The sequence below is a fragment of the Etheostoma spectabile genome, chromosome 12, assembly GCF_008692095.1.
Source record: "Etheostoma spectabile isolate EspeVRDwgs_2016 chromosome 12, UIUC_Espe_1.0, whole genome shotgun sequence".
NCBI classification, from domain to species: Eukaryota; Metazoa; Chordata; class Actinopteri; order Perciformes; family Percidae; genus Etheostoma; species Etheostoma spectabile.
In genome coordinates this window covers 27,840,181-27,866,881 of record NC_045744.1, presented here as the reverse complement: position 1 = coordinate 27,866,881, position 26,701 = coordinate 27,840,181, and the positions used below count along the sequence as shown (strand labels likewise).

The window sequence follows — 26,701 nt, the reverse complement described above, 5'->3', positions numbered from 1 at the left end:
TTTTACAGACTTAAGTCATCTTTAAAAGACTGCTTTACTTACATCAACATCCCACGCTACAAAATAAGCCACAACAAAAAAGAAGCCTTATAAGGAATAAATGGTTTAATAATGGAAAAGGCCTATCACACTAAACGAGCTACAGTTGTCAAAAAGGGAGAAAATACAAGACAAATCTACAAGTCACTTGTTTTTTGAATGTGAAAACATTCGGAAAATTGCATCATCATAACTTAGGCACCTTTCAAAATGAGAGGAAACAAGTTATTATAAAAAGGTTTTGGAGCCCCAAATGACTCTGGCATGCTTGTTTTTTTATATAAACATCAGCCTTTTGAACCACTCTGATGAAATGCCATACATATTGGCCCTGGTATTTGGTATCTTTTTTTTTTTCTTTTTCTTTTTTTGCAAATGTAAAATGGCTTTTAAAACCATATTTTCACCAGAAAGAAAAGCAGACAGTCAGTCAAACTGTGGGTAGATGCAACGTATCGGCTCAAGCGTCTACATCAGGCAAGTTTCGGCTTTACAGTAAGTTTTTTCAGGACCTGGAGGAGGATTCAGTGAGGACAGATGTGCCCCATCGCTGGTCCTCCACATGTGGAGAGTAAGGCTGTGGGATGGAGGCAGCGTTTTCCCTGTGCTTGTTTCAGCTCGTGGCACAAGGCGAGGTGGTGATGCTAATGCTGCTGCTGCTGCAGAGGGGAGTTACAATCACACGTCTGGTTTCGGATTCTTGTTGAAATTCCTAAAAGTGTTAAAATTCATTTAAAAGTAAATTTAAAAAAAAATAGCAGATGTTGGTTCATAGTTTAACTTCAGCTTCCTGAACTGAATTCCTTAACGTGTACATTGTTAAAAAGCCCGGAATAGACCGTGACCCAAGGGCGTAGGTTTAGCAAATCTAGCTCATCTAAATATTGCGTGGGGGACATATAACCTGCACCCTGACTTATTTAACTTGATGAGTCATTTTTGTTCCTCCTTTTTAAATCTGCTCAAATTTAAAATATTGCATGCACACCTGGCTGACATCAAATCCCATTGAACTACAGACAAGCTCCAGATGTTAGTAGTTTGGCATTTACATTACGCATTAAAAGATAAGTCTGGAGATAATCTTTACTTTTCTTATTCTCAATGAATCCCATTAAAAGACAAAAAAAAACAATGATTTGCTCCTCCTAACCTCCTAAGTGTTGTCTGTGTATCCAAAGCCTAATATAAAAGCGTAAAGAACACATCAGTGAGCCACAGCGCTGCACTGGGCGACATGTTGCTTCGTTACAGGAACATGGCCACTGTGGTAAATTTGAGTTAATCTCACATACACTTCCTGGAGATACAAATACTCAACAGCGAAAATTAGTCCGCTTTTTAAAATAGTGCCGAGTGCGTGATACATTTACTCGTTGTATTTGTGTTTGTGCCCAGCTGTTTAGGGAAATTATTGAGTCTTTTTTTAATTAAAGTGTACGCTTTTTTTTTAAAGAAGAAGACGTCAGACTTCCAGACAAGGTAGGGAAGTCAGGAAGTATCAAAACACATTCTAACACACCGCTGGATTTCTGGGATTTTAATGGGATTTGTTGACAATAAAGAAAATTCAGAATAATACTCAAGGCTTATGCTTTAACATCCTTATCCAGGTCAAATAAGCATATACAGATTGCAGAATTATAGCATGGGGTCCTTGATTAGTCTTCTTGCTTAAACTGTAAAATTAATAGTAAAAATTACCAGTGTAGAATAAAACAAAACCTGCATATTTAGACAATCATGAATTCTGTAGTCTAGAGTAAGTTAGGAATGTACTTCCATTTTTCTTTACAGTCAGATATAGAAGAACTTTTGGCCTTTAGGCCAATGAAAAGCCACGTGTTAATTCAAAGCACATAATGCTACATTCTGTAAGTAAAAAATCAAAATAGAAAGTCACACCCTTTGATATAAAAAAAACAGTCATCGTCATTCGAAACAAAACAATCCTCTGAGAGGAAACCGACGGGCAGTGGTACACCAGCGCTGCAGTCAGAGCTGAGCTCCAGGTAGTCTGGGGTTAAGAAGAAAGAGGAAGTGACATATGATGTAATCCCCCTCATCTGGCATTCATGTGTTGTGTCAGCAGTCCAGTGGTTACAGCAACAGAGGGAGCGAAAAAGAGAAAAAGTCCCCCCTCTTTCTACAAAGACAAAGATTTTACAACACAGGAAAAGAAAGAAAAGGTCAAGGCATCCGTTTGATTCCAGGTTTGAACAATCGTTGAGCTGATCCCAGTTTGATATCAGAGCATCTGTGATGATCATGGAACAGGTGGAGGGTGTTTGGATGGGGGAGCGGGCCACATGGCCTCCCACATGTCCCGTCCACATCCAGCAGGAGCAAGCACCTAGAGAGGACAGCATGGTTGGGGGGGGGGGATGCCTTCACACAGAGGTCTCAGACTGCAGCCTCATGACAAACTTGTGGCTCTTTGGGTCAATGAACTCCTCCCCGAGCCGCAAGAAGGGGAGCGGCGTCACCGTGACAACCAGGGAAAAGTCCAGGCGTCGCAGGGAGAAGACCAGACCCTGGCGCAGGGCCGAGGTCACCGGCTCCTCGCTCACTAAGGTCCACTGGCGCCCCCTGCCGTTCTGCTGCTGGTACTGCATGGTGGGGCCCGGGGAGAGGTACCGCTCCAGGAACGCCTGACAGGGACCAGGTAGCAGGTTAGTTACCATGGGAAACACTGGAAAACCGTAGTTGTGGCTTGCTTCCTCGCTCGCTCGCTCGCTCGCTCGCTCGCTCACTCACTCGCTCACTCACTCACTCACTCACTCACTCACTCACTCACTCACTCACTCACTCACTCTTCCCTATGAAGTGCTTATTAAATAGTGAATTAAATAGGGAATGACCAAATGAGATTTCGGATACTACACTTAAAAATATTATTGTGGTATATGGGAGTAAAATGTGGGATACAGGTATGCTCCAATTAGCTGTGCATTGTGGGTATTTTATACTAGACTATATACTGAATGAAATGAACCGCTAAGAATTTGAACATGCTACATAGTGCACTATTTTCATTGCATATACTGTATATTCTTTACAAATTCTGCACTCTTATGCAGTTAACAGTTATTTTGTATGTATATATATTTGGTTTGTTTTTTATTAATTGATTCTTTCATATTAATGTTTAATATATTTGTTTGTTTATGTATGCAACCTTTGCCATGGCAAATTCCAAATAAGTGTACTTATTGTGGCAATAGGGAACAGTGTCAAACACAGCTAATACTTGAGTTGCCTGTTAAACTAGATCAAAGGGATTAATTCTTTTACCCTGGGCGTCATGTTGTGTGTGATGCAGAACTGCAGGTGTGTGAGGATGCTCTCCATGCTGTGGAAGGCCTGCTGTCGCGTGGTTCTCAGGTATTTCTGCATGGCTCGCGCCATCGGGGCAAAGATGGCTTGAGCCGCCTCCCGAGGATCCATCACCTCCCTCGGGTGTTTGGGGGACGAGACGACCTCGTCTTCATGGAGACGCTTGATGTGCGTGAAGGCCTCTTCCACCGCCACGACCAACCTATAGAGGGTGGAGAAAAAGCAGCGTTACAGACTCAGCAGCTACGCGGTTATTTCTCAATGAGACCTCTAGCTAGCATTTGACAGTTTCCCTTGAGAATCTGTACTGTCTGTGCTGTATGGCAGACAGGCCCAAACATTACCCAGGAGATTCTCAGCAAACTGAGGAGATGTGTAATTGCAGAGTTTCTTCATTAATTCCCAAACAGCTAGTAGGTACAATGAAGATATGTGAGAGCCAGTGCCTGTTTACACACGTGAAAACGCAGCTTCAAAGCAATCAAATCTACTAAAGCTCACTTCAAACTGAAACTGTCATACACAAATACACAAGTTGACCTGCTGTTCCCAACTTTCAACATGCTCGATACCTGCAGGACGACTTGTGTAGTTGGGTAGAGCCCAGACACACAGTGCAATGTTCAATTTCAGAAGTTTATCTAATTATATACAGTCCCAGACAAAAGTCTTGTCGCTGATCTATTTTGTAGAAACACCTGCTATTAACCTGACTTTTAATTAATCAATTGGTGTAAGAAATAGCTCATATGAAAAGCTAAAACCCTCCCAAATGATGTTCATTGCACTGAAATAAATTAGTTTCACTAAATAAAGATTTATTATTTAAACAAGACAGAAAGGTCTAATTTTGGCAAGAGAAAAGTCTTGTTGCCTATACAGAAATTGAACAAATTTACTGCAAATAATAAAATATGTGGTGGTAAATAGTGGTGCTGTGAGATCCAAATTTAATATCTTGTATGACTTCCATGAGCTTGAAGGACTGCATCCATGCGGTTTAGCAAGGATTCATACAATGTATTGATGAAGTCATCAGGAATAGCTAGGAAAGCAGTCTTGCATGCCTCCCAGAGTTCATCAATATTCTTTGGGTTGGTCTTCCATGCTTCCTCTTTCATCCTACCCCACATATGCTCAATAATGTTCATGTCTGGTGACTGGGCCGGCCAATCCTGGAGCATCTTGATCTTCTTCGCCTTGAGGAACTTTGAAGTGGAGATGGAAGTATGCGATGGAGCACCATCCTGCTGGAGAATTTGGCCTCTTTTATGGTTGGGAATATAAGAGGTAGCTAAGATTTCTGGGTATTTGAGACTATTGATGTTGCCTTCCACCCTGCAGAACTCTCGCACACCCCCATACTGCATGTAACCCCATACCATGATTTTTCCGCCACCAAACTTCACTGTTTTCTGGGTGAATCTTGGATCCATGCGGGCTCCAGTAGGTCTCCTGCAATATTTGCGGCGACTGTGGTGTAATTCAACAGAAGATTCATCTGAAAAATCCACTTTCTTCCACTTCTCCAGCGTCCATCCTTTTAGCAGGCTGTGGGCCTTGGCAAATGCCACATGGTTTTTCAATTGTCTTTTGTTTAGTGCTGGCTTCTGGGCACTGATTCGACCATGGAGGCCATTTCGAGACAGAATCCGACAAACCGTTCTGGTGGACACAGGGACTTCAGGGGACCAGGTCTGGTGGAGCTCTGCTGCAGTGGAAAATGGGCTGGCCTTGGATTTTCGAGCCAACAAACGGTCCTCTCGAGCAGTTGTCTTGCGGGGTCTGCCTGACCCGGGCTTGTCAAAAACGTCTCCAGTGTCTTCAAATGTTTTTTTAATCCTCTGTACTTGACGCTGAGACACATTGAAGGTGTCTGCCACATCAGCAGTGGATCTGGTCTTCAGCCTCTTGATAATCAAAACTTTAGTCTCAGGGTGAATCTTAGGCATGTTTGCAGATGTCTAGTTGCAGTTGTTGTGAAGGTCTAGTGTACTGGGGTTGTTTTTATACACACCTGAGACCTGATTGATCCATTATTAGTCACAGGTGAAGCTCATATGACAAGGCGACAACACTTATGTCTTTGCAAAAATTGACTCAATGGGCTTTACCAAGCTGTGAATATTAGAATACTTTTTGACAGTTTTTTTTTGCACTGAAACATTATTACAAAAGCTGTTGGAATTAAAATGAGCCATTTCTTGTAAATAAATCTTGATTAGAAATATATTTCAGCGGCACTTCAGGTCCATTTGTACACAAGCGACAATACTTTTGTCAGGGACTGTATTATATATCTGTCAATATTCATTTTTTAATACAAAACATACAATACATAGTTTTTTTAAGAGGCTCCCTCAACCAATCCCACATCACAGTGAATCTGCTGCTGTCAGATCCCAGCAGATGTTTCTAAGTAAGGCGTGTGTGTCTGACCTGGCCTTGCGTTTGCGCACCCTGCGGTCCATCTCGGCCTCCTCGTAGTAGAACTCGTTGTGGGAGTTGTCTCTCCGGCGGGCGGCAGCTGCTATCATGGCCCGGGACTGGCCCGATGAGTTATTGGTGGTGCTTTCTACAAGACAACACATGGAGAGGGGGGTAGGGGGGGGGAGATTAGCAGATTCCATTTCAGGTATTTAGCTCATGCTCATATTCAAGTGAATGAGAAAGCAAAATAACAGTTTGACATTTGAGTATCACATCTAAGGTTTAAGGGCCGTCCACACCACGATCAAGGACTATAACATGAATATAATTATAAAGTAAATTTTGCTTTGTATTGTCCATATTATTTAACAAAGTTGAAGTAGAAGAGATGAGTTATGATATAGATCTGTTATTGTGTTTTTTTTTTAAACATTTTTATTCGCAGACTTTTGTAGAACAAGCATGGGTTGAAAGAAAGACGGCTTTGTATCGATGATTCTCTGCCTGGAAGTGGCATTCCCTGTTTATTTATGTATTTTTTATGTATGAAATGTTAAGTTTTACTTGGAAATTTATGGCTCACGCTATCGTTTTAATGCTGCTGTAATATGTTTTCTTTATTCTATATTTTGTGCAAAGTAGAGCATGTTGTGTGTGGAGCCTGGCCCGGAAGCTGTGGAGGAAATGCCTTTTGTAGTGGTGTCATGTAATTCCGTGTGGGATGGGTCACTTAGTGGCATGACACGTAAATAAAATATAATTTAGTCATTCATTCATTCATTCATTCATAACAATGCAAGCATCCATCCTGCTGAACGGCAACGTATGTAATAATAATACATAATACACTAATATACTGCAACGTAGGAACGTAAGAGGAATCTCTGTAGTAATATCCTAGATATTCATGATTTGACGTACATTTCATGAACCAAAAAAGTATACTGGCGGCCGACATCCCTGCCTTCTCCAAGCAACAGCGTCACACAGAGCTCCAGAGGGCCGGGGATCTTGATTTTGATTGGCAGTCAGTGAAGTAGTTACCCTTTAACCTAGAGCTGGGCATTTTGTTGATATTATTTTGATATTGTGACATGAGACTAGACATCATCTTAGATTTTGGATATCATAATATTGTAATATGGCATAAGTGTTGTCTTTTCCTGGTTTTATAGGCTGCATTACAGTAAAGTTGTGCCATTTTCTGAACATACCAGACTGTTGTAACTGTTTTATTATTAACCTTTACCCACTTAGTCATTATATCTACATTACTGATGATTATTTATAAAAAATCTCATTGTGTAAATATGGTGAAAGCACCAATAGTCAACACTGCAATATCGTTGCGGTATCAATATCGAGGTGTTTGGTCAAAAATATTGTGATATTAGATGTTCTCCATATCGCCCAGCTCTACTTTAACCTAATGTTGATATGTGTATATATTCTTTTTATCCAATCTTTCCACGTATCCCTTGGCAACTGTGAAAGTGGGAAACGCTGGCGTCAGAAGAAGAAGCTGTATTTACCGTCCAGGGAGTAAACCTTGAAGCCGGTCATCTTCTTGGACAGGATGGACTTGGGCAGGTTGAGCAGGGCAGGGTTGTAGACAGAGAAGTCGCTGTAATAACGGTCCAACACCCAGACAGCCGCCCGCTGGATACTACAACACAGCGTGTCAATCATCAGTAAGTACAGGTCTACCATCAGCTGCTGACTGCACACACAGACATGCTAGAAACTGTAAACACTCAGGATTAATAACAGTCAATAGCTCTACAATTTCAAGTTTCTTGTATCTAGGCAGCCATTCAGAAAGGAATGTCTTCAGTTCAGATGTTGTACTCACTATTAAAATAAAGTCAAATGCAATACAATAGATTTGTAAACCCAGTTTGTATTCATACATTTGATGAAGGCAGTTTTAAAACAAAATACGCATCTAGATCTATAATATCACATCAAACTATTGTTTACTGTATCACGGCCAGTGCACCAGGAGCCCAGAAGTCACCGGGCCCCGCTCCAGGTTTATTTTGTGTCAACTGCAATTCTGCAAATTGAATCTAAACGTCTTTAATTTCTGATAACGAGGCCCTGACTTGAAGAGAGCAACAATTTACTGTCAAGACTCTCCCTATCTTCAAGTTTTTGCTTATTTTTTGTATATTTAGATTTTTGAGGCCCAAGTAGTATTCCAGCATAGGCAAACTATATAAATATGTTATATACAGCAACGAGGACAGGAGGAACAGAGAGTTAATGGGGCCCCAGCAGCTAATTGAAGCTGAATGAACTACGGAAGACCCAAGATGTACTTACAGTAAACGCGCATGAAAGCCAGCATAGAATATGTTGTTACACAGGATTGTATCCTGTTTCTACAAGCAAAAACTATAATGACATTCAAATTCTAAAAAAAATATTCCAGGCCCCTAATGACAGGACAGATGAAGAAGTGAAAGGAGAGAGAGAGGGGGAATGACTTGCAGCAAAGGGCCACAGGTCGGAGCCGAACCCAGGCCCGCTGTGTGGAGCAAACCTCCACATGTGGGCACCCGCTCCACCAACTGAGCCACCCGGGTGCCCAACAACATACTCTTTAAAGAGTGTAGCCTGATCTTAATTTAAACCCTTACCTTCCCATCAACCATGGTCAAAACTGGCCCGGTCTGCTTTAGAAAGCATAAAGTATACATTGTCCAATTCTGTGTTACATCTTCTTAGCCAATTTCATTCCAACTTATCACCGCTAGTTTTACACTTATGTTTGGAATTCATGGTCAATGAACCTCATATTCATTTTAAATTATGCCTGATTTTTAAGTTAAAAAAAAAAACAGAAATTATGAATTACTTTGTACTTTAGCTAATAGTTCAAATCAGAGGAATGTATGTTGATGCACAATTACAGCCTGTTTTGTGTCTGGAACTATCCATCCAAACTTAAATACGGGTCAAATTTGACCTGAGGACAACACAAGGGTTAAATTAATTCTCTTTTCATCTTTGTTCAGCGACAAAGAACTGTATCATTATGTTCGCCATTGTGTGACCAACCTGAGGTGGCCCACGTTGTAGAACTTGCTGGCTCCGTCCGTGCTCCGAACTACCTTGAGGCAAAAGGCGGGCTGCAGGTGTCGGACCTCAAGCAGGACCAGAGCCAAGTACTGTATAAAGAGCAGGGCGTCTACCAGCGAGGCAGCGTACTCTACGATTCCCCTGTAGTCCCGCTCCCTGGGCTCCAGCACCCGCACGCCGTAGAACAGCCAGTAGGACGCTACGAACAGGAACACCAGCACCATCAGCAGGCAGCGGAAGACAAAGAAGCGTGGCAGCGTGGCGCGGGGCGGCCGGAGAAACAGCGCCCAGGACGAGATGAGCAGGACCAGCAGCTTGAAGGCCAAGGAGACGTACAGGCCTTCGCAGGGCGTCCCGCAGGGCTCCAGGGCGTCCCGCCACAGCACCTGCGGGAGGATGAGGAAGGCCAACGGCGTGACCAGGGCGAAGAAGCTCAGGCAGCATCCCAGAGCCGGGCCAATGAAGCGCTTGCACTCCAGCGGAGTCGACTCCTCCAACTCTTTGGTGACGCGGGTCAGGTCCTCATTAGAGATACTGTGTTCTGAGGTGCCGGTGACGACTGTGGTGGTCTCACCCCAGTTATCATCCTGTTGGACAGAGAGGAAGATAGTAATACAAAATAAATAAAAAAATGTTGTCTTGTTGATGTGGATGCTGATTTTTGTCATAACTCTTGTTCTTATTTGGGCCACTGTGGCAGCATGGCCCAATGGTTACCACTGTGGCCCCCCAGCAAGAAGGTACCGGGTTCATCCTTGATTGTCCCGGGCCTTTCTGTGTGGAGTTTGTATGTTCTTTCCATGTCTGCGTGGGGTTTCCCCCACCACTAAAAACATAAGCCCCCTCCCTTTCTGCCGAGCTGATGTGTGGTGAGAGTCTGGCGTCCTAAGGCCGCCATGCATCACCCAGGTGGGGGCTACATATTGGTGGTGTTAGAGAATACCCCCCTCCCCCCAAATGTCAATGACAAAGCGCCATATGAATGTCATTCATAATAATTATTATTTACTACATGGATGGGATAGACTGTAAAGACGTATTGCCTCTTGAGTTTTCTGAATCTGAATAAATATTCATGTGTGCTTAGGGTTAATTTCCACTGTGTATAAAAGTGGTTCTCAACCTTTTAGAGTCTCGACCCCCCCAGAATAATGAGGTGTGTGTTCGCCACCCTCACTCAACAACGAGAGAACGAGCTGCAGACCGCTGTAAGCAGCTGTTTCTACGCTCCTCCCCTGCTGATTTTGACTAAATCAGTACTGTAAAAACCATTCCCCAGTCCAGAATATGTTATTTCATTTTTTTCCCTCTCCAACTATGTGGCGACCCCCCTTGGTAAAGAACCACCGGTCTCTAAAACCTACAAAATATCTCTACATGCTGAATACAAGAACTCAACAAAAACTAAGAAATTAAAATGAAGAAACACAAGATTATCTGAGTTTTTCTGCATGTTTTACCAAAAATATATTTGGATAATTAATGAATCAAACAAACAACTGGTGATAACCCTTCCTGCATCAGGGCAGAAACTCAAGATGTTTATATGAAAGAGATGTTTAGGCGGTAAAGAGAGCCTGAGCAGGTACGTAGAAGCATTATTTCAGACATTTTATTCCTTACTTTCTGAAAAGAAATTCAGAAAAAATATTAGAGTCCCCAAACTCAGTCATAATTACAGAAATGTTCAAATGTCATATGAAGTTATATAAGAAATCAACCCCGCTGTATCCATGTGGCCATTCGTGGGCCGGCACACAAGCCAAGAAGGGTGACAGGTTGGTTAGGCTTAAATACAAATGCCTCTTTACTATTTAAAGAAAGACAACTCTTCAACTTCTTCATCTAGGGAAAAACAAACATCCTCAGTCTCTTAAATGTACACATGCCCTTTAAACTTAGTATAATACGTCTTCAGTATTTTAAGACTCACACCACCAGACAACACCTGCTCTTTCCCAACTGACTGACCAGACAGACTGCAATGCAGTGACTGGCAGCTCCTCTGAGACATCAGAGGAATGTTCATAGCGAACAACATTTTTGATAGGAGAAAAGCAATTTAGTCTTGAAACCGCTGTTTGATATCCTGGAAATTCAGAGTTCTCGCGAGAACAATTTGATCTCAGCGAGTTACTCCGGCATCTAGTAATGCTGCTCATTAACTATGCCCTTGTAGCCGAGCTGCACCAATCACATCGGTGTATTTGATAAAGGCGGGCCAGAGGGGAGCTAAACAGAACAGTTTAATCTACCAGTTGGCTCTGCTGGTAGCTAAGCGTACGGGGCGCTGGATACGTCACCCTGTGTGTTGTTGTGATTGGTCATAGTGTAATCAAATTTTCAGATTTTCAAATGCACGCTTAAAGCCGCCCCTCGAGATGGGTGACTTTTATTACTCGATGCCCAGGCTAGCTGTTTGAAGGTCTCGGCTCCAAATCCACCGCATTTTATTCCAAGACCGGTCAAGACCACAACTGCAGGGATAACACTAAATGGCCTGTGCATTGTCTGATTTATGTGTTAACATCATTACTGTGATTGGATGTTAAACATCCTGCTTCAAATGCAACCAATAACTCATTTCTAATTTGATATTTGTCAAATGATGATGATGATGTGCCAATTCCGGGATAACACTCCATAGCAGCCGTAAATTCCGCCGGATGTCCTCCTTTTCGTCCGTCAGCTTCCACTTTCTTTGTGTTGGCGTTCTAATCTCTGATGTATTTTTGAGGACTATGGTTAACTGCTCCTCAGATCTCTGCAGGGTAAATCCAGACAGCTAGCTAGACTATCTGTCCAATCAGAGTTTTCTGTTGCATGACTAAAACTACTTTTAAACGTACATGTTTCATTAACACCAAGTTCCTTCCTGAGACTATTTTGCAGCGGCACTGTGGCTTCATTTAGTGCTTAGCACTGCCCAAGACAATTGTGATTGGTTTAAAGAAATGCCAATAAACTAGAGGATGTTTTTCTACCATCCCAGAATCCCTTCCTCCACAGAGCTACCTCAGACTACCTCTCACTCTAAGAGATTTAGCCAATATGAGCTATACATATCAGCTGGTTGTGTATATGCTGTATGTTTCAGGGATCTAGTATGGGTTAGGGTTAGTGTGAGACTTGGACTGGTCTTGGTTTTGGTCTTGACTTGGTCTCAACCCCTTAAAGTCTTGGTTTTGAGATGGTTTCAACCCCTTAAAGTCTTGGTTTTGAGATGGTTTCAACCCCACAAAGTCTCGGCCTTGTCTCAGTCTCAATACACTCTGGTCTTGGTGATTCTGATTTGGTTATGGTTTAGGGGGTCTTGACTAAAACTCTGCTAGTTGGTAAAGGAGCTAAAGCACCAAACAAAATGTTTACAAAGTCACTGACACCTTTGGGACCACCAACCAATAACAGAGGTGATTAATATTTGGCAGATAAATAAGTGTGGTTTTTAAATGCATAAGCGTGTGTAGAAAGCTGTGTGACTGACCCGGTCATCTCCGCGGGTCGACTCTGCATCCAGCAGCGGCTCTCCAGGAGTCTGGATGGTAACCGATTTGTCTCCACGACTGCCGTCTCGGCTCTTAGAGCGGTGGCGATCCCTCCGATCCCTGGAAGGCAAGCGCACAGCGACACTCTGGGTTACGGGAGGTGTGGCAGCACATATTTATTTTTACTGTAACTGTGAAAAATGTTTTGATGTTTAGGCTGTGATGTATTAACCAGCAGTAATACATTTTTACTGAAGTTCCACAGAATGCCAAAACAGATTTACTCCTCATTCATACAACAAACGTCCCTGGCTGTACCTTCAGTTGTACCCAAACCTGTGTTCTGCATTTTTCCGTGAATCCAAAGGGGAATTAAAATTATTAATTAAAAATATCATAAATATCTCAAACAATTAAAGAACATTTCATGATTCAGTTTATATTTTACAAAATTACCAAGATACTTTGGAGATGAATGGTTTTCTTTGCACATGCACTTGGTTTTATTGAAGCATTTATTTTTGAAAGTTTGGGGGGAAACACTGTAATCCTGAACATCGTAACAAAGTAGCACAATAACTAGAATAATAAGTATAATTTTGGCACCAGTTAAGTTGTGAATGTTGCTGTTAAAAAATGTATATTGCGTAACATATTGAGGACTTCTACCTAATTTAAACCTAAATGTTTAGAAGCTGGAGTTGGAGAATGAATGATACCTGTTTGTTGGTAACAAGCTAAACTGGCAGCCTGTGCATACCAAACTGTACATGAAATGATCTCCACCAATGGAAAAAAAACGTATTAAAAAAAAAAGTACTGAAACCTGAGACCTTGAATACATTAAATTAAGCTTAGAGTTAAGTTAGTTCATGCAGGACAGGGAAATCATTTGCCCGCTGATTGAGTTATCATTCCTATCAGACACACACCAATCACAGCTATTCTCACATCGAGGCAGTCCTTTAAAATGTGACTCCCTCTTCACTGAACCGTGCTACACTAGCATTTACACAACGTTCCACTTCCCGGGATTGCCCCATGGCCGCCAGATGTCATTCATTTCAACCAAACGTCTGTCACCTCCAGCTTTCTCTGTGTTGGTGTTCTAACCTCCGGTTGACTTCTGAGGACTATGGTCACCTGCTCCTCAGATCTCTGCAGGGTAAATCCAGACTAGACAATCTGTCCAATCTGAGTTTTCTGTTGTACGACTAAATCTACTTTTGAACGTACACACGTTCCACCAAAACAAGTTCTTTTCCAAGACTATTTTGCAGCGGCACCATTGCTCCGTGCGGCGCTTAGTGCCACCAAAAACGATTTTGACTGGTTTAAAGAAATGCTAATGAACCACAGTACGTTTTCTCCCATCTCAGAATGCTGGGTGGACTAGCCAGACCCTCCTTTGCAGCGCTGTGGAGGAAGGTCTGGCAATGGAAGACTACTGCCACACTGACGCTGCTTCACTCACTGCTGATGGCAACATTTTGCCTCCCTTACCTCCACAGATTCTAACATGACTTAAAATTTAAAATGGTTTTCCATGTCTTTCTTTTGGCTCACCCTTTTTTTTTTTTTACCCAGGGGGGTTTCAGCATGTGGCTGAGCATGCAGCTTGGCTGGTCCAGGGAGAAATATCAATAGTAGAGCCATCAGCGCCAAGCATAACTGTATTTCCATTTGTTGCAATAAATGGTTAAATCTATGACAAGAATGTTCCTGAGTGAAGGGGTTGTTGGTAAAAAGGCAGCAAGAGAAAAATGACGTTAAAATGATGTAATCTGTGTTACACCCACCTATGCTTTCGGGAGCTTCGGGAGTGTGAGGACTTGTAAGAGTAGCCCGAGTACTGCGACTCGTTGTCCATGTCTCGGGTGGGCGGTGAACGGGCTTTACGAGCTCCGCCTCCTCCTCCCGGGCGGCGCTGCTCGCCCACTCCTCCCAGCTGGCTCTTGCGTTCAGAGATGGACTTGGTGGTGAGAGCCAGGGGCAGCTTGAGCAGGTCAACCTTACTCCTGAGGGTATCTATCTTGGAGGCCGATGAGGAGGGAGCAGGAGAAGGGAGGAGGGAGAGCGGGGGAGGCTACAGCGAGGAGGAGAAGAGGGGTGGGAGAGTCACAGCAGGGGACAGCTGAGCGGGCTGGATCTGAAAGAGATGGGCAAAGAGAGAGAGAGAGAGAGAGAGAGAGAGAGAGAGAGAGAGAGAGAGAGAGAGAGAGAGAGAGTCATGGTTAACACATTAAAATACTAGGGCTGCAAATCTCACGTTTTATCACAATACTGAATCGATTCTAGGGCTGCACAATATGAGTTGTTAAATATCGTGATTACGATATTACTTGCGATAAATATAGATATTAGAGTGTACTCAGTTCTGTCTTTCTGCTGCTTTCAGCATTCTGCTAAAATACAACAACTTGATTGTTAAATGAAAGGAAAACCTTTTTCTAACATTCTTTGATTTAACACTGAAGCAAAAAAAAAGTCTAAAAAAAAGAATGACTAGTACATTGTAAAATTAAAATTAATCTCTTAAGAGTGTCTTTTACGTCGCAGATACGTCGCAGCCTTCCCGATGTGTTTATAGTGCCAGTTTATATTCCTTTGACGATAAAAAAGGATATAATGTAGAGCCCTAATCGATTCTTTGGACAACGATACAATATTTACTGATATCACAAACTCTGCCAATTTAAGATTTTGATTGGCTTTGATGAAGGCATTTATGTTGATTTACAAAAAGCAACTAAATACGATTTGACAATTTCATTACTATGTTGGGGGGCTAGTAAGCAACTAAGCTTTTTTCCATAAAGTGTAAAATAAAAATCTCCCTCACTTCCCAGAGCAAAAGGTGACGTCTTAGTATAGCTTGTTTTGTCCAGCATAGCCCAAAACCCAAATACAGTCAATTTACAATTATATAAAACAGAGAAAAGCAGCAAATCCTCACAATCCTCAAGCACTTTTTTCTTCTAAAAACAATGTTTCTGCAAATTGTTTTAGAACTGGTTTAAATGTAGATTTTTGATGCACCATAATGACTTAAATGTTTTAGGCCAGTCACAAAAATTAGACAAGTTCAAGTATGAAAATGATACTATTTACAAACATTGGCACAGAGATATTCCCTCAGAGACTATCAGGATCAGTAGCAGGATTCAGGAGGGCGTATCAGTCCAACATGGCCATTAGTCAGTTGAATTGACAAATGTGATATAAAATGACTCTTTAAAGTAAGAGTCCATGGACGTGGTTGTTGGCTCCTGTGGGACTCAAACCTCTCCCCCGGGCACACGGAGTACTGTGATCTTCCCAGCGACACCCATTAACCCATCAAAGTGAGCCTTTAGTTTCAGCTCAGCGTTCTTAAATCACTTGGTCTTCCGGTTCTCGGCCAAGGTTAATCATCACACGACTGTATCCCCTCTCACCAAGAAGCCGGCTTTAGCCGCCGTTAGCTCGGACACAATGGCGGCCATATTGGATTACTGTGTTTTCACAAAACTTGTTTGCCCTCTCCCTCCCTCTCGCCGTCTCACATTCCCTCCCGCACTCCCCTCGTCCCCTGGGAAACAGGGCCTCTCCGCTGCCATAGCGATGAAAGAGGGTGTTCAGCTGGAGGGGGATTGGAGGCTGACAGTTGCCGTGGTAACTTGACCTTACGCCGCCCTCTGACACTCTGTTCTCCACGCTGCCGAAAAATAGCCAAAATAAAAGTGTTGGCATGACGGATGTTGGGCTGTCATATGCTGGTTAATTGATAAAGGGCGAAGGACGCTTGCTGGCTTTGATTGGACCTCTGTGGGAAATGGAGAGGGACGTTTGCTGCCATCACTGTCTTACAGGGTCCTGGTTTAACTTAATGGGGTTTTTCTGCTCCGTCAATGCCATTGTGTTTAAAATCCACTTCCCATCACACCAAATGCTGCCCAGCGACGAATCCGTCTGTGGGATATCTTCAAGTTTGTCCTCATCATACTCCCTTTTTTTAACAATCTAGCATTCAGTACCAATAAACCCACTAAGTCTTACCAGACTGGAGAAGCTTCTGGATCCCTGCAGCCATGTGCAAAACCTCAACATGCCTATTCCAAACCACAAAACTCAAATGACTAACAGCCTCTTCCTGCTGTATCATCATAAGCTTTTATCTTTAGTAATGGCAAAGGAATGAGCATCTCATGTACAGAGTGGTACTGTGCTTTTATGCCTTTTAAACTCTCCAACAGAGAGGGATCTGCTCTCTGAATGTCACACAACACAGCCAAACGCATATTTTAGTTATTGTACAGTTGCCTGACACTGAAAAAGCACTTTTAAGAGAATCAAGATCTGTCTTCCGATAGTCGCTGCAGATTTCCATGAAGAAGCAGATTTAAGTGGGGGTAAAGTAGGAAATGGGCTGAGGGAGAGTGCTTGCAGATTCCCAGACAAACCACATACTTTAGACCGGCAATAAACTAAATCTAAACAGTGTTTTTATCTAATGGCTGTGGAAGCTTAGCTGGAACTTGCCCTCAAACACAGAGAAACATTGACCAAAATAATAATCTAAATTCATCACTTGGCCTCAACGTTTAACCACTGTCTCGTAAAAATAGCAATTAAGCAATTACAGCAATAGTGTCCACATTTCAAAGCACTTAGACTGCAACAGGAGTCAGACCACATTAGATAATTTACTGTTATCAATCTCAAACTATCTTGTGAAATAGGGCAATTACAGAAGTGTTTTTGTTTGCATATCATGACTTCCACACATCTGTCAGGATGCTCTGTGAAACTAAATGTCTCTCTCATTAGTTATAACTACTATAGCCAAAGCCATGCAGGGCCCATATGTATCGAAAAGGCCTTAGAGAGCAATTAAAAAGTACCATGAATAGAAGTCTAAATCCCACCCGTGGCCGCTAAAATGCAAACATGTTGTGCATATTGTGCAGATAACTAAAGGTTGTTGAGGGTGACACTCAAGGAGAAGTCATTCAAATCCAAAGGTTTTCTTAACCTTATATTAGGAGGTATGTTGTGTGCAAAAGGGTGGAGAGATAATCCTCTGGAGAGCAAGAAAGTCCAAAGTGATTTTTAGGGCAATCTGGTGGTCAGCAAAGACAAAAGGATTCATCCTATGGGAACCATGAATACAGTACATTTCAAGCACATTTTGCAAATGTTTTTTGAGATACAGAACAATGGTCAAAAGATGATCCTGATGGATGGATGACTTTGGATGATAAGTTGGGGGATCAAACAAAAAACAGACAAATACTATTGATAACAAATGTATGGTATTCTTGCAAGTTTTTGTCAATATATCATGTTCTGCAATCTGTCTCATGAAGCAGGATTAATAGGTAAAAACCCAGAAACCTGGGCATGGGTGATGTTAAAAGATCTGCTTCAGGCTCTATTTTTAACAGTTATCCAGGTGTCCTCAGGGATCTGACTTAATGAAAGATCTTTGGGATTTTGACTGTTGGATGCACAAAACAAATCATTTTTGGACATCACTTTGGTCTTAAAGAAATTGTGACGAATCAAGAACATATAAAACGGTTAGTTGCAGCCCTTATCATAACCATGACACAAAGGATTATTGTGATTAGTAAATAAATGTTCAAAGAAGGATATATTATAGTCAGGTGTCTAATATCTTGTGCTGTAAAGAAAGAAACACAAATTATATGGAGTTATTTGAATAAATACCCAGCACTAGTAGATAACAATAAATAAAGCTTTCTGACAAGACTGTAAATTGTATGATGCGTTAAATGATTATGCAAATATTACTTAGTTAAAAAAAAAACATTGCATTACTTGCTGCGTTGTATTCTAGACTTTTGAGGCTGCAGTGGTTGAAGGAACCTGGATCTCTGCATGGATTTCTCTCTCTGTGACTGCTGAATTTCAGCGTGGGGGGGACAGAGGCTTCACAAAGAAGCTCTTCTTGTTTTCATTCTGAAGGAATGACATCAACATTCAGCACTAACCTTTCAGCTATCAAGCCAACATGATGTCACACATACCTTTGACCTGCAATCCACATAATGAGACACACATGGTATGAAAGTGGTTAGGGTGGTCTTTTTAAAGTGGAGCCTACATGCACCTCCATGTCTTTCAAAATGACACACACTTCTAGAATAGAGCAAAGCAATCTAGCCTCAGATAACCTAACAAGGGCAGGATGATATGAGCAAATATATCAGGTTATAATATACGTATGTATCAGGTCATAATATTTCCTTTCTGGTGTTGGCCTGTGTATGAAATAAATATAAAAGTTTGTATATATATAATAAAAGGATCCCCTGATCCTTGAGCAGCGCTGGGTAAAACCTCATTTACTTCATCAACTGCATCTACAGTTTTAGACGAGCCTGCCTGCCAGCCTGCCTGCCTGCCTGCCTGCCTGCCAGCCTGCCTGCCTGCCTGCCTGCCTGTCTGCCTGCCTGCCTGCCTGCCTGCCAGCCAGCCTGCCTGCCAGCCTGCCTGTCTGCCAGCCTGTCTGCCTGTCTGCCTGCCTGCCTGTCTGTTCGTAATAATATAGTCTATATCGACGTTTCATTTCCGGGATTGTTCCGGCGCTGCTGAAGATTCTGCAGGATGTCCGCTACCTTCCTCTTTCTTTGTGTTGGCGTTCTAACCTCCGCTGGATTTCTGAGGACTATGGTTTCCTGGTCCTCAGATCTCTGCAGGGTAAATCCAGGCAGCTAGCTAGACTATCTGTCCAATCGGAGTTTTCTGTTGCACGACTAAAACAACCTTTGAATGTACACATGTTCTGCCAAAACAAGTTCCTTCTTGAGACTTTTTTGCAGAGGCGCCATCATTTGTGGCACATTAAGCTGCCCAAGACAATTTATTGTGATTGGTTTAAAGAAAATGCCAATAAACCAGAGCATGTTTTTCTCCCATCCCAGAATGCTCAGCGGACTAGACAGACCTTCCTCCGCAGTGCTGTGGAGGAAGGTCTGGCAATGGTAATATGACAGAGGACCTGATCTAAAGGGGTGTGGTCCAGTGTTGACATGGATAAGGTTTCCTATTCATCCCAGTGTCCTATGGCCTACTTAACGAGCGCCAGCAGGACTCTTCTCATCGCCATCAGTCGGCAGCATTAAAGTTCAATTAATCCACAGCGTATAAAAAGGTTTGTCTGAACACAAGCGAGAGCCTGTTCTGTAAAACCATAACCTGTTTGTGGTTTTTGGATCGGCTTCTTCTAAGAACACACTAATTCATTTCCTTATTCGTTGTACTCAGTTTCTGTTCCTGGACAGCCATTCTTAACCAAACAGTCGTTTATTTCAGCCCTGCCTCAAAGTCAAAGTCTGACTTCTAAAAAAAGCAGAAAATGACCCTTGTTCACTTGACTCCGCGCTGCATTTAAAAGACAACAGGCCAGTTTAGTGACAGGCTGTGTAGGTGTGTGGTCTGAGATTAAACAGTAATGATGTTGGAATGCATGCCTACTGGTGCCATGCTTAGGGGCTCGTCTGGCTTGGGCCAAAGGGAGTATGAAGCCATTTTAAATCTCTCATTTACATACAAAGATAACTGTTCTCTACTTTATTATAATCACATAAGATCCCTTCTACAAAGAGCCAGTATTAGCCAGTATTTTAGAAACACTATGTGATAATGAATCCAAAGTCCTCCCCCAAAAACCCACTGACCTAAGACATTTTCACTATGGCAGGTGGCAGGTATGTCCTCTTACTGATTTTTAAAAATGTGTATAACTGTAGAATGTACACTTCTTCTCCTCATGCCCTTGGTGCTTATAGACACGTCACTTTAAACAAGAAATTATAGACATGAATACACCTGTACACCTGGATAATAAAACATCAGCTGGGGCCGGGTATAATACAGTAAATAATGGCGTTTCACTTGCGCCAACTATCAAAAACTGGCATCAGATGCTTCTGAAGCGTGTTCACCTATGCATTGGTCAGATATTTCCTTATTTAAATAATAAATTAAAGTCTATTTTAGTTAATCAAAGTTTTTTGGCTGCTCTTTGTACAGACACATTAAACGTGGGTGTATAGTATTGTTGTATTTTAGTTTTGTTTTGGTATCTGCACTAACACTAAAGGGTCTTGCACTGGCACCAGTACTGAAACATTTCAAACGTTACCCAGCCCTAATTATGATTTTGGTTTTTAAAATGAATATTCACAAATATTAAAGCTATGTCTCGTTTCTTTCACAAGTTCTGTTGTGTTTCCCATGGCCTTTGACTAAATCTTCAGTGCTCATGTTTATCCACCACTGTCCACCATGCACCTCTTTCTTTCTTTTAAGAATGACTTCTATCCATATTTTTGGTTGGTAATACCTGCATTTCTGATCTAACCTCCTAAGCATTATGTAAAGCCCTCTGAAGTGCTGTAAATGTAAAGCTTGCGCCACACTGCGTTGAAACAAGCAGATGTAGGATTTGACAGCCTCTATTTTCCCAAAGGCAAAAAGAAATCAAGCTGTCATCAAACATTTCAAGCTGCTGGCGCTGAGACAGCAGCTGTCAGGGTGGGAGAGCAATCTGGGCCATCGCTGAAATGACCAGCTCCATTCAACAGCCATTTGAGGCCTGATACACCAACTGTGAAAATAAGCGTGCACGCACCCAGGGACCAGCAAGGGAAGAGACTCATCACAGTACCACAGGGCCACACACACACACACACTCTCACACACACACACACACACCACCCACTACTGCGACGACATCAGTAAAACCAGCGAAAAACAAGACAACTGCTACTGTCAGCCTTTGTGCACACATGTAGCAGGTGTGTGTGTGTGTGTGTGTGTGTGCGCGCACATATCTAACAGGATATGGTTGAACCAACAGGCCTGCTCTCTGCTCAGGGCCGTGATTCAATGAGACCTCCTCACACTATCGGCCTTCGTATCCAAACAAAGTATTGAGGAGGCAGGAAGTGGTCCGATCAGAGAGATGTGGTTCAGATACAGGACTCTGGTCCATTAGACAGTGTGGGACGTATAGGTTTTGTAATAAATCCACTTAGACAAACATATTTGAGGGTCAGTTTTGCCCAAACCATGAACACTATTACCTCTTTCTGGCTGTGTCTAGCCATGTCGTTTTAGTTGCATCTCTGAGAGGGTTTTGAGATATCTGCTGCTGAGTGCGATTTAACGTGCGGTTCTCGAAGCATTTAGAAATGACAACAACATGCCTTTCAGGGAGCAGCGTACCCAGTTACACAAGATGATCTACAGACGTTAACACGTTTTGTTGGGAACTATTTTTTCTACCAGGGCTGCACAATAAATCCTTTTTGTCATCGCGATATCAGTTTGTGGGGCGACCTTATGGAATGGACTGAACAATGACATCAAACAGAGCCATAATATCATTCACTTCAAAAATAGATTAAGAAAATCAATACAGAAAGGAATAGACCAAAACATAGAAATGGAATTGTAATGTAAAGGTGTTGTTGTAAGTTATTCTAAGACCTGAAACACTGTATGCTGTATCTGCATATGTAATTGTTTGGTAATAATATGATGTTGGGAAGTAGAGGCCGGACCTAATAAGCTGTATGCTTCTGCCTGCTCCTTCTCAAACTTATCCTTTTTGTTGGTCTTTGGTCAATTCTGATGGTTTGTGTTTTAATTTTGTAGTTTTAATTTTTTTTCTTTCATTTGCAACATTGTTGATTGTACGAGATAAATACTAAATCAAATCATCTTGCAGAATAAAAGCTCAATGGGAAAAACATTGCAACTTTACGGTAAGTTCAGTATCAGTAGAAACCTAACCTTTAAAATGTAACTATTCTCTTTGTAATGGTGCATGTTGTGTTCAATTTGTCCAATAAAATAACGGTGGAAATAATTTCCTTAATCTGCGTCCGTAGATTCCGCGCGGCCCTGCATCAGTTTACCTAAAGAGACCGCGACGTGTTACCTTTCTCCTTTAATTCCATCAGGGTTTGCGTTCCAGCTCAACTAACAAGTCGATTAATCAGATAATTGGTTGGTCGAATGCCTGACTTTAATAACTGACTAGTGCTTTTTCTAGATTCTCAGATTTGTTTCTGTGTTATTTTAATGTAAATTGAATAGTTTTAAGTTGGTTCCACAAAACAAGACGTTCAAAGATTTCGTCTTTGGCTTCCGGAACTTATGACCGACATCCAACATAAAGGTTTTGACATTTTATAAACTAAGGGCTCCATTTGAGAGATCAACCTAGCTTGCACCATAACCCTCATGTTGTCCTCGGGTCAAATTGACCCGTTTTCCCTATATCAATGTTCTTTTTAACTACCCAAAATAACATGATTGATTCCACACAACGCTCTTTAGGGAAGTACAGATCTCTACTTTCATTCATTTTGGGGCGTCTTATTCAATATAAAGCATTTGGAGAAAGAAAATGGAAGTGTTTTTGAAATAGTATGGAGTAAAAGTTGACATATTCCAGTCTGTAATTACCCATCAACATACATTCCTTTAATTTTAGTCTAAATAGTTCCTAATTTCTGCTTTTCTAACTCAAACATTAGGTATAATTTCCAGTAAATTAGGTTTATTGACCATAAATTCCGAAAATAATTGTAATACTAAAGTTAATAAGTTAGTGTTACGTAGTGTTGAAAACGTCAACAAAGTGACAACATTGAAAAAAAGCAAAATGTAAGAAAAACTTAAAAACGTTGATTAAAAGCTTAAAAAAAAAAGGGCTGATTTTTAATCTGGACTGGAACACACAAGGGTTAACAATGTTGTAAACCAGATGTGATTACAGATGTACAGTATATATCATCTAGGATCTGCTAATTGAATAAAATGTTATGTAAACTGTTTGCTTAAAAGATCATTGGATGGCTTTCAGTATTCCTGAAATCAGACGTTGGATACATGTTTTCATCTTAATAACTTTGGTCGCCCAGGACTTTGTTGTTCTTTTATTGGTTAATAAACCAAACCGTGGGAGTATAAGAGGTGAACTTCTGTTTTCTGTGATCGGGGTGAAGTGAGCGGCCAGCTGAACAGTAGTGATGAAACAATTAGTCCATCAACTCATTTGTGGATCAACAGAATGTTATTTGCCAACAATACTAATCAGTGAATTGTTTGGTTCATTGAAATGTCAGACATAGATATGTTTGGTCCGGCCTCCTACATGTGAGGATATGATCATATAGCAGAAAATGTTATATATTCGGGTTTAAGACAAATAGAAAATTACTCTGATTGGAACTTCTCACTATTTCTGGACCTAGCTTAGCTGAAGCTCTACTTACTGTGCTGTGATAGTAGGCCAGTGTACAATTCCAGTTTACATTCAGTTTCCACTGATCCCCTGCTACTTCATGGGATTTTATGTGCTGTTTTATCACTATAAGAGTCCCACGGGTAGCAGTTTCATGTGGTACTTTGTCTCACTCTCATGAGTCCTGTTTTAGCAGTAGGCTACAGTTTATTCCTCGCACAGAAAGCCCCCATCTCTAATGTTCACTGTAAAATAAAGAAGTTCTAAAGGCAGCAGGTACATGAAGGACACCAGGGCCTGTTGCTAATGTTACTGCAGCAACATTTCACTCTTTCAGTTGGCATTTGAATGGCGCAACAACGCCATTTGGACACATTTTAGCTTCCCACTGGTGGATAAAATAACATGGATGAAGAGTCAGAGCATCCGTAGTGTAACAATAGCCCGCACGTACAATGAGGAGGTCCGAAGGGCGAACTCACTGTGAGGAGCCTGGAGCATTTAGGGCCAACAGAAAAGAGTTGGGCGACCTCCAAACAGAAACAAGAGGGTGTTGTAGTACAGGGCAGGACAATGGGAGACTCCCAGGCCCCACTGGCCGCGTCCTGATGCCAAAATGATCCAAATGCTCGTTACCTTCCTTCCGCCTTTTCCTCCTCCAAACGGGACGCCCTCGCGCTAAAATGAAAGGACGCACTCAGATTCCCAGCAGTCACCATGGAGAAAATTACAACAATAAAAAAAACAACGTCGGCCTACATAGTTACTATCAAACTAGACGCGACCATTCTCTCCATGCGCATCTCTCTCTGAAGCCGTCTTCTCCTCCAGGAACATTTAGAAACACATCACTCCCCCTCCCACGTTTCCGATCGCTGCGCGGAGCTACGTGGCCGCGGTGAGAACAACAATAGGGACGACGAGGGTCCTAAACTTCCCTGCGGTGTAATAAAGAGGCGACCATCGCGTCCTACCGACTATTGTTTGGGGGGGGAAACCGGAGATCTCCCGGCGCCCCGAGTCCTCCCCTTCTCCTTCTGCGTTAACGCGGCGCACACGTGCCCACAACCACCACGAGCTGCTGCAGTTAAAGACATGATTTACACACACAAAAAAAACGACTACTTACTTATTCCAGACTGTCCATTCAGGTATTTTCCTCACTTTCCACTTTCTTTCCACACGGCCGTAGCACCGTGCGCCCCGCCTCCGCTCCGCTTTGGCCCCTCCTCCGTTTCCCCCTGGGGGACAGGCCTGTGAAACGGCCACAACACGTCTGTTACCGCACACATCTCATCTGTCTCTGGGACAGCGAGGGGACAGCACAATAATGGCAGAGTAAAGAGGTCTCCTTGGCTCATAAAACAGTTTACGGGAACAGTTTATGGAGCTGCTGATCGACAAAAACCCTCAAAAACCAACAACATCATCATCATCATCCTCCTCATCATCATCCAGTGGTGGAATGTAGGCTAACTAAGTATATTTACTCAAGTACTGTGCTCAAAAGTACAAATGTTGAGGTACTTGTACTTTACTTCAGTCTTTTCATGCCACTTTGTACTTCTACTCAGTTACATTTTTGAGAGAAATATTGTACTTTTTACTTCACTACATTAATCTGACAGCTTTAATAAATAATAATAAATGTAATAATGTATACTTTATTAATCCCACATGGGGAAATTACAATTTACACTCTGTTGTTTTTAACACCTTACTCTGGCATCTCTCCATTTAGTGCATGTATAGGTACTGAGCATGTGTGTGTAATCCATACCTGTGTGTAATGAGTGTAATAACAACAGAGTGTAAATTGTAATTTCCCCTTGTGGGATTAATAAAGCATACATTATTATATCACTCTTATGTAAACAGGGGCGTAGCACTATTTTCTACGGGCCCCTCCCCACATCCACAGCTGTTCAGCTGCCCTGGGTACTCAGTCCCCTTTCTCCCCCCCCCCCCCCCCCCCCCCCAGTCTGACGCCCCTGTATGTAGATGCCTTCAAGTAAAGTGTAACCCTAGTTAATTTACAAATTGAGATTTTTTTGCACACAAAACACATGTAGCTTATAAAATACTATGTTTTATTATAAACTAGCCAACGATGTAGCAGCCTACAAGTCCATCTGAGATGATTAGACCATTAAACACACAACTGTTTGGATACTTTACACTTCCTAAAATGAGAGACTTTTTCTGCATTGAGTTTTTTTACTTTTATAACTACTACGTACAGTTTCATGATGCTACTTACGTACTTTTACTTAGTAACTTAAGTGTCATTCTCAAAGCGGGACTTTTACTTGTAACAGAGTATTTGTTTTAGTAAGTAATAGATCTGAGTACTTCTTCCACCACTGTCATCATCAAACAGTCCGACCTTTGTGGATCTGTGTGTCCATACCAGCAGCATTTAAAGACATTTAGATATAAGAACCTCTTTCCAAACTAAAGAAACATTGGAAGAAATAAATGATCCTGTAATACTTTAGTTTTACATTAGTTAGATACCAAAAACAGTGATTCCATGCTTCTTGTATAACTTACACGTCTTTCATGGTTTATTCCATGATTTGGTGTCAGTTGGGGGAAATGAGGGTAAGGGGTTGTTTGACGCAAAATGTAAAAAAAAAAAGTTTGGTAGGTGTGTTTTTAATGTTTATTAGTTATCTCAAAATATTACTATACTAGGAATGACAAGCGTCGGCTTACCCCGCTCCTTTTTGGACAGACTGAACATGTTCGTAACACTTTATGAATAGTGTTTTTCCTTCTGGTGTGTTGCTAAAGACTTAGCGTTTTTATATTTTATTTTGTTTGAAATAAAAAAAAAAATAGGAAAAAACAATCTCTGCATTTTGTGAAGTAGTGGATAGTTTGGTCTCTTTAAGCCTCAGAGAGTAGAAAGTATCATGGACTACTATGTTTAAGGGGTCAAAAGGTAAAAAGGCTGAGGACCACTGGTGTCATGTATCCAAAGCCAGACAATCAGGCTTTCTCTGTGTGATTAGCTGCTATGCTACAGTGATAGCAACGTATCAACCGGGATTGTGGA

At 41.8% G+C, this 26,701-nt stretch overlaps 1 protein-coding gene across 3 annotated transcripts; it reads right to left on the bottom strand.

Moving 5' to 3' along the window:
- Positions 1–177: 177 nt before the first annotated feature.
- Positions 178–24,872, bottom strand: LOC116699403 (vang-like protein 2). 3 transcript variants are annotated; one of them, XM_032531946.1, is made up of 8 exons: positions 24,770–24,872; positions 14,174–14,523; positions 12,374–12,494; positions 8,869–9,476; positions 7,338–7,471; positions 5,815–5,950; positions 3,334–3,577; positions 178–2,690 (listed from the first exon to the last, which is right to left on the bottom strand). In XM_032531946.1, the coding sequence occupies exons 2-8, from the start codon at positions 14,242–14,244 to the stop codon at positions 2,430–2,432; spliced, it is 1,575 nt and encodes a 524-aa protein (XP_032387837.1). In that variant the 5' UTR covers positions 14,245–14,523; positions 24,770–24,872; the 3' UTR covers positions 178–2,429. The 3 variants fall into 3 exon arrangements, with proteins under 3 accessions (XP_032387837.1, XP_032387836.1, XP_032387838.1); XM_032531945.1 differs by lacking the exon at positions 24,770–24,872 and adding an exon at positions 24,123–24,693; XM_032531947.1 differs by lacking the exon at positions 24,770–24,872 and adding an exon at positions 24,277–24,693.
- Positions 24,873–26,701: the final 1,829 nt, after the last annotated feature.